The sequence below is a fragment of the Aulostomus chinensis genome, chromosome 14 (genome assembly GCF_037954235.1).
Source record: "Aulostomus chinensis isolate RoL2024-O1b breed Wild chromosome 14, RoL_Achi_v1.0, whole genome shotgun sequence".
Classification (NCBI taxonomy): Eukaryota; Metazoa; Chordata; class Actinopteri; order Syngnathiformes; family Aulostomidae; genus Aulostomus; species Aulostomus chinensis.
In genome coordinates, this window is record NC_141333.1 from 18,603,626 (window position 1) to 18,612,373 (window position 8,748).

Consider the following 8,748-nt stretch of genomic DNA (forward strand, 5'->3'; position numbering starts at 1 on the left):
GCAAACAGGGCTCTCAACACAAATACACAGCTGCATCAAAAGGATGCTCTGAGGGAGCCATATGGAGGCTTTAGATACAAACTTTTATTCAGCTTTAGCAGCCTTGAAGTTGCTAATTGATCATTTGGAAACAATGAATTTGGGTTTTTTTTTTGTCTCCATGGTTTTTATGAGAGCCAGGATCAGAATTGTAGACCTAAATCAGCCTCCAGAGCATCTGTTTTTGACCTTCTGGGCCCTACCTTGCACCGGTGGGACAGAGAAGCAGGAGCGCGGAGCTTTGGCGGCTAGATGCGCTTTTTCCTCCGTCGTGCTGCTGAAGCGTTTCGGGCTGGCGCAGCTCATGGGGGTGTCATGGGGGCTCCGGTAAAAACCAGCGCTCCCGGCTCGCCGCGCACAGATGTCCGCCTTGCCGCCGTACACGGACAGCGACAAGCCGGCGGTGAAGTCTGCGAAAGCTGGAGTTTGACAGTGGCTGACCATCCCGAACAGCGCTGACGAATTCTGCATTGATAGGTCGTCTTCCCCACGCTCGCATTAGTACCTGAGGAGAACATGAGTTTGAGTCCGTGCAAATAAACTATGCAGAAACAAAGAATCACCGGGACTGCGCGATGATGGGTGACACCTACCTCATACAGTTAGCCTTTCAGGAGGACAAAATATCTGAATGCGCACATCTGCATGTTGATCACAATGAAGGGGAGAGCATCTACGAGCCTGATCGATAGCATCCTCTCAGTGAGGTTCAGTCATCGGCTCCCCCGCGTCTCTCTCTCTCTCTCTCTCTTTCTCTCTCTCTCTCTCTCTCTCTCTCTCTCTTTCTCTCTCGCTCTCTTTGAGGGACCAATGAAGACTCCGTCCGTTTTTCTGTGGGAGGATGAGGTCTACATCAAGATAGCTGCAGTCTTGTGCCCTGTGTTGTGGCATCAAACCTTCCACAAAAAAAACGTCACTCAATCCATGTCAATTAAAAAAGGTCTTCAGTGTGAAACAGCACGCTGTTATTCCACCAGGTTCCATCCACTGGGCTCCGGGAGACGTGTAAATTACGCACAATGTACCAAATATAGTCTTTTATCATCGATGGCTTTTATTCAGGATGCCAATACTATTATTTTGTTTGAGTTTCCATCAAATATCATGTGGCTTCTGCTCTTGGTTTGAACGACTGAAACATAAACAATATTATGCTGATGTAGGATTAAAATTTAACTTCCCAATCATAGAGAGAAGCGTTAAAATTCTGTGAGGAATTATCTGTTTCTACCATTAAATAATCATCCTGCGACTCAACTTTGATAACGGAGCGTTAATTTGTTACCTCCTCAGAAGCAGCAGTTGAGAAAGCTGCATTTCTTCAAGGCCTGATCTACAGCGCCATCTACTGGTGATACCCTGTGTCGTGCTGATGTCTGACCGTCGACTGAAATTGTGTTTTGATCTGCGTCTGAATCTGAACGGAGCTCAAATACACGACTGGAATACCTGGATCTGATGACAGGATACGATGATGCCTTTTTGCGATCGGAAATATGAATAGTTTAAAACAGTGATAGTCACATAATAGGAGCAGTTGCAAGAGTAGACAAGTATTAAGGGTAAATAAGGGTACAACTGATAATCAAGGACATTTGTTGCAAGCTGACTAAAACGACAGAAAAAATATCCACCTGTTTTTAAACCACTGTGTATTAAAATGCAAGCAAAGCATCTACATTGTCAGCTTTGGGATTCAATAAAAGTCCTAAGAGAAAGTGTGATAAACCAGCTACAAGACGGAAAATATTGTGAAATCTCATAACTCAATGACACAGTCTTTGGATACATGTGGTAAAACATTCACGTCTCATGGAAAAGCAAACTGTGAAGCACAAAGGAAGAGAAAGTACAATTAGAGAACAAACACTTAAAGCAGAAAACCAAAGAATCGTTAATGAACAATACATAAGGCTTTTAGTTACAGTCGATGGTCAGAAACACGTCCTGATTTTAATTTCCAGCAAGCATGTCAGCTAGGATATGACCAAACAACATCCTCCCCTGTCCCCCGTTCTTACATAAAGGGCTTCGCACGTGTGTGTGTGTGTGTATATATATATATATATATATATATATATATATATATATATATATATATATATATATATATATACATATATATATATATATATATGTATGTGTGTGTGTGTGTGTGTGTGTGTGTGTGTGTGTGTGTGTGTATATATGTATATATGTGTGTGTATGAGGCCTCAATTACACAGCTTTAGATTACTTAAAAACAACGAAAAGTTGGGGGCAGCACGGCTTGGAGGTGGCGTGGCCGTCTAGCAACTGAAGGGTCGCTGGTTCTATCCTCACTTCTTCCTAGTGACAATGGCGAAGTACCCTTGAGTAAGACACTGAGTCCCCAATTGCCCTGCGACGGACTGGCGACACGTTCCGAGTGTACGCCGCCCCCAAAGACCTTTAACGGATAAGCGGTATAGAAAATGGATGGAAGGATGGATGGAAGGATGGATGGATCAAGTCCCTAAAATAACCAGCTGTTGTGTAACAGAATAAATGGGGTTTTACTTTCAGTGTTGACATGTCAACCTAATTTTCCTAGGACTTCCTCCGATAATGTCTCTTAAAGGTGACGTGTCTACTTTAACTTAACAGCTCCGTACAAATAAGCAAGAAAAAAGGCTATAAGACTACACAACGGTATGAGGAGGAAAGAACGGACGAGAGAAGTTAACATAAGCTGTGTCTGCTAGACATGCAACTATTCATCTGTTATTATTAATTATAGTCAACACTTGCGTACTAGAAATTACGAGGCCAAAAATGGACCTCGAAGGCAACTATTAGCAAACTTAAGAGGACTGGGCGGAAACCGGCATGTGCGACTATCAGTTGACGGTTTTTCTACAGACACAATGAAAACAGGAGTTCACCGCTAAGGAGCAATCATGTTTTTGCAAAAAGTGGCCGTCTACGTGTCGACAGTGTGCATGTTTTGCTACATGACATTACTTTTTGTCGTGCTGCGAGTCATGCATTTTATCTCACCAGGCTTCACCAAGAACCAAATCCTCAAACTGGGCGAGAAGACCACGATGACCCAGAATCCCAATTTCAAGTACGAAGACTGGGGTCTGACGTTTACAACTTTAACTTTCGTCAAAACGGCCTCCGAGCACATGTGGCTGTCTCTGGGACAGGAGGCTTTTGTTGGAGGCGAAGCTCTCGACTCACCTGTGGTCACCATGGACAGGGAGCACACGACCATCTGCAAGTTCATGAAAGGTGCGTCATGGTGAATAAGGCTGTCACCTTTGTATTTCTGTCTCTAACGCGCAGGCTGTGTGTGTGTGTGTGTGTGTGTGTGTGCGTGTGTGCGTGTGTGTGTATGCAGAAAACAGACCGCTGGTCCTGAGTTTCGGAAGTTGCACCTGACCTCCGTTTATGTACAAACTTGAGGAGTTCAAGCAACTCGTCAGGGACTTCAGCGATGTGGCCGACTTTCTGGTGGTCTACATCGCCGAGGCACACTCATTTGGTGAGTTGTCAATATAAGCAGGACATTTGCCTTGAATTATTTGTGCCCCTTTCTTAAAAATTACGGTTTGCAGTTGAAATGGCTCTCTGCGCAGGTGTGCCGAACAACACTGACTTTCTTTTCCTTTTAAAGCCTAAAGTAACTGGATTAGCAACATATGTGCCCACCTACTGTCAGGTCAAAATGTCTTCAGTGAAAAAGGCTTGTTAATACTTGCTGCATGGTCAACCTGATTGGCAGCTCTTATAGCTATTTTTTTTTAAAGAAACAATATTAATAAAATGCTAGTTTTCTGTTTTTATTTTTTTCAAAGTTGATGTCGTTTCTGTTTATGTGGTGCACAAAGTATTTTTGAAAAGCACTGTGTAAGTTTTACATATTATTATTTATGCTTTTGTTCTAGTTTATGTCTGTGATTGAATTGAGAATTGCACGTTTCAGATTACCAATAATTTATGTGCATTTTTTTCAATGACCACACCGGAAGACTTGTAAATTGGAATATTGTTAGAAAAACAAACAAACCACATTAAGACTCTTCCACTAAACTGTGCAGCATTTCTTAAGACAAAACACCATAACAGGTACTTTCAGTTTGTCATGTCTGAACTATATGAAGTTTGTTTTTTATATTTTAACATGAGAGACGTTTAATGTTAAACCAGAAGTGTCATTAAAGTAAAGTGTTTGGTCAAATGAAATGGGGTGTTTACATCTGGGGTTACAGATGGGGAACTAACAGTGCCAGAGTCAGGGCTGCGTTTACTTACTGTGCTGCAGCTGTCGTGCTCTTATGCAACAATCATAAATGGAAGATTTATTTTATGCTTTTTGATGTTACTCTGCTGTGTTTGGTTTTGTTCCACTGAAATCACATACATGTGACACATTTCAGATGGTTGGGCCTTCATCAACAACTATGAAATCAACCAGCACCGAAACCTGGAGGACAGGCTGTCTGCAGCGGAGATCTTGGTCCAAAAGGAACCCCTGTGTCCAGTGGTGGTGGATGACATGAGTAATGTCACTACGATAAAGTATGGCGCCCTACCTGAGAGGCTTTATGTGCTGCAGGCTGGGAAAGTTGTCTACAAGGTGAGATTTGCAAACCTGATATCAAAACATGTTTGAACTTTTTGAGTTTTCAAAAAAGAGTTGGAGGGAGACTTTCCTTCACTTGTCACTCAGAGCTTCTCTCATGCAATCGCGTGATTAGGAGTACTGCCACTGTACGCAATTGCGTGTGTAGGAGCTCTGAGAGAGACAAACACAATGCTGGAATTCCTGGCATGCAGCCATGCGAGCATTAGCGATGCCAGAAATTTGGATGACACATTATTTCGCAGCCAAGACATAAATCTGATGTGTTTTATTGATATGTTATGGAAAATAAGTAAAGAAAATAGTATTGGCCGTGTGTTGTTGTTATTCTTCTCTCTGTATTGTCCAGGGGGGGATGGGGCCTTGGGGCTACAGTCCACTGGAAGTGCGTTCATTCCTGGAGAAAATGAAATAAGAAGTCGAGCCGTGTATCTGCCATCCAGCCAGCCATGAGGGTTTCTGCATTCCCTGAGGAATAGTGGCCGTCAGCTCTCTAACTAATAATGCTTTTGTTTTAATCAATACACTAACACATTACATCCAATAGCTTCCTGCATCATCAGCCATATTGTAACTCCAGTCATGTTCCTTTCAGGCTCACCTGTAATTTTTAAAACAATCTCAAATCTCAAAGTGTCTGTGTTTGTTAGTGATGGTAACAGAAGAAACCATTGGACTCTGTAACCTGATAATTGAAATGCAGAGATATGAGATGGGAGTTTGTCTTTGAGGTATGGCAAAATGCAGAAGTGGTGCTCAGTGGGTGTGTGGGGTTTTGTTTTTTTTTCCGCCAGTTAATGGAAGTTTGAAAGACACATCCTCAAGGTGTAAGCCAGTGAAGGCATTCCCTCTCACAGTAATCATGTTTTCTGTGTCATTGTACCATTACGCATCTAGTTTAAGAAGGGATTCCCTTGTCTACCAATACTCCAAATAATTCCCCTAGAGGCTGCTTTTCTTGTGATGATTACAGTTCAAACCTCTGGTAGCTGTAGTTTGATGACTCAAAAGTAGACCTTGCTTGGAATTATGTCGATGTATTTATGATAAGATGATGTGCTTGATTGCTGTTAAATTAAAATTAAAAAAAAAGTTGCGTTATTATAATAAAACCATTCTGGTAACCTCATCAAAGCCTTGATGTTTTCACAACCGATGAACAGAGGATAGAAGGTCAAGAGGGGAATGTGTTTGCTACATTGTTCGCTACGTTTTTCAGTCAAAAATGATGACGTCACAATGGAGCCATCATTTCACTTTCAGCTCTTTTCAGTGAAGGTTCACACCCCCCCCCCCCACAGCAGCTAATTAAGTAAAAAAGGAAATGGGTGTAAATGATCTAACTAACGATGGACCAATTCTACTTAGTTTCTTCCGATGGGGAAGCATGGAACGGGGCTGTAATGAGTGTTATTAATTACACCTGTGTTAACCCTGCTGTGGGGTCAGCATGGTGCACTTCATTCATGACTCCTGCTTCCCTATCAAATGTTATGTTTTCACTGCAACTTAATATTATTGGATGGAAATTTTGAAAAAAAAAAAGGGAAACTTTTTAAAACCGATGATTAGATTATATGACCACCTTTCTGAGTCCCTTTCTCCTTGAGCCATTTTAGACAGAACAGACTTGTCCGAGTTGTTCTTCATTTCCACAGAGATGTCTTTGAGGCCTGCGCAGTGAGTCAGAGTCACAGACGTCCTCTGCTACGTGCTATCCAGCAATTGTTTGCTGTCTTGTCTGGAAGTGATAAACGGTAAATGTTCTGTTCTTTATGTGGGTCATGCAAGTTGAGGGATGTGGCTTTCATGCTCTGATGCCAGTTAATACCTAACCCTCTTATCTTTGCACCCCCCATTGATTCTGGCTTTCAGTGTCCCTATAAATTATATAAGGTATATCTTATACACACACACACACACACACACACACAAACGGAACATCCCATGTCACCCTTCTGTTTTTGAAAATCCTTTCCGTGCAATAGCTGTGTATCAGTTGTGAGTTTATTGATAATGGGAACCAGATGCAACAGTCAGTGTCCCTCAAGAACATTCAGATGCCAAATAGTTTTATTGTCTTGTGTTTTTGCTACTTTTATTTCGTAGCAACACTGAATATGGGGTTCATACAGTCATGAGAAACTAGTGAGGAGTTTCCATTTCCAGGCCTGTTTTTGAAACAAATAAAGCTAAAAAAAAAAAAAATGTAGGAGAAATAGCACTGATTTAATAATCAGATATATAATATACAGGAAAACACATTATGCACCAAACTGCAAACTTATCTGGAACAATTTCCCCAATTACTTAATTAACTTCCATCCTATTTCCAATCTACCTTCAGATTCATACTCACCTGTCTGACAATAACTTACCAACAATTACAGTCTGGCTTCTGTCCCCTCCACAAAATAGAACTGGAGTCCTATTCCATTATTTCTAGCTGTGGTATTAAGGGGACCAGGTCTGCTTTGAACACTAAGTAAACGCTTCAGACCACAGCCCTGATTCCAGACTCTTCACCATTCCTGTCCTCTTCGATTCATGTGTGGCCTCTGACACAATTTGAATCCTCTTTGACAGAATAGCCGCATTGGTGTCACTGACACACTCCTAAACTGACTCAAATCATTTTTTTCCAGTCACACTCATTCAGTTCATTCAGCATAAAACATTCAAATACCAGCCATTACTAGTCACTTCTGCTGTTCTCTAGGGTTCTGTCCTGGGGCCCCTTCTGCTTATCATTTATCTCTTTCCTCTCAGTCACATTTTCCATAAATTTAACTTGCATTTTTATTGCTATGTGGACACGCAGCACTACCTTTCCACTAAACCTACCTCCATTGTCGACAGGAAATCAAATCTTGGTTCTCCTGCAATTTTCTCAAACCGAACAGTGATAAAACTGAGATTCTCTTCAGCACCAAATCCAACTAAAAATCTGACAGTTTTTCCCTCATCATTGACAATTCCTGCATTTCTCCCATACCTCAGGTTAAGAGTCTGGGTGTCATCCTCAACAGCATGGTATCATTCAAAGCCCACATCTATAAAGTCGCTCCATCTGCATATTTCCATCTCCGTCCCCCACATCCAACAACACCCCCATCCTCGTTACCATCTTGGTTCCGTCCTGTATTTGATCACTGTAACTCCTTTCTCTTTGGTGTCCCTCTTAAGTCTTCATAAACTTCCAACGGTCCAGAACTCTTTCACTCCTATCATCACCAGAATTTTTTTTTTTTTTTTTTTTTACAATTTGTCATTTTGGCTTTGATCATGCGTCAAGCCATATAGAAAAGTTTTTGAAATTTGTTGGTAAAATTTATTTTATGAAACCTGAAAGTAACTATCATGCTCATGTACATATATCTGGGTTTATTCTAAAATGTTAAGGCATCAGAACTAATGCTTTAGATTTGTTTTTTGTTTTTTTTAATGCAATGCCAAGAAGTTTTGTTATTCCATAGCTTCCATAACATTGTCTTATGAAGCTCTGAATTGGGGGGGGGGGGGGGGGGGGGCGTTGGCTTCTGCCCAGCCAGGTCACATCCTGTGGAGACTAGCAAGCAGCAGTCCAGCAGTCCAGCCTGCTCTCCCATTGTTAGACCGGGACCAGAACACTGTCTACTTCTCTCAGCCATGGACTGTGTGAAAAATTCAGGGAGATAAATGTAAAAACACAGCCGACATGTACCTTTTGTTCAGTTCCTTGGAGAGTAAACAGTGTTTTCAAGTGCCACGGGTCTTTATGAAGGGTCCAGTCAGGACCACCAGAGGGCAATGTGAGGCCCTTTATCTCTGTCATGAAAACACAGGCTGTTATGAGGAAATCCATGTGGTTCAGTGTATCTTATCTTCCCCAAAAAGGCCACCCTTATTCCGTATGCACATTTATGAATCCTGTTCTTTTTATTTTGTTTTTTGGCTCATGCTCTTTTCTGACCCCACTGACCGGTCTCGTTTAACTAGAGCAACCACAAATGATCAAAGACAGAAAAGGAAAAGGAGTACGAAAAGAGTGATCTCAGATCTGCTTTGTTTCAGTGGGCAAATGAGAAATCCAGACTCCAAGTGTGACGCGCTGTTGTGCA

The 8,748-nt window shown here is 41.7% G+C and overlaps 2 protein-coding genes across 2 annotated transcripts in view; one reads left to right on the forward strand and one right to left on the reverse strand.

The window, feature by feature from the left end:
* Nucleotides 1-849, reverse strand: part of glis1b (GLIS family zinc finger 1b) — a 69,838-nt gene extending 68,989 nt beyond the window's left edge. Inside the window, exons 1-2 of the mRNA XM_086223986.1 lie at nt 633-849; nt 243-544 (exon numbers count right to left, since the gene is read on the reverse strand). Coding sequence (XP_086080112.1) covers nt 243-510 — 268 coding nt within the window. The 5' untranslated portion in view covers nt 511-544; nt 633-849. The remainder of the gene's footprint in view (nt 1-242; nt 545-632) is intronic.
* A 2,013-nt stretch (nt 850-2,862) lies between these two features.
* On the forward strand, nt 2,863-5,789 carry dio1 (iodothyronine deiodinase 1). The gene is made up of 4 exons (XM_086224728.1): nt 2,863-3,294; nt 3,404-3,547; nt 4,443-4,642; nt 4,998-5,789. The coding sequence occupies exons 1-4, from the start codon at nt 2,958-2,960 to the stop codon at nt 5,061-5,063; spliced, it is 747 nt and encodes a 248-aa protein (XP_086080854.1). The 5' UTR covers nt 2,863-2,957; the 3' UTR covers nt 5,064-5,789.
* Nucleotides 5,790-8,748: the final 2,959 nt, after the last annotated feature.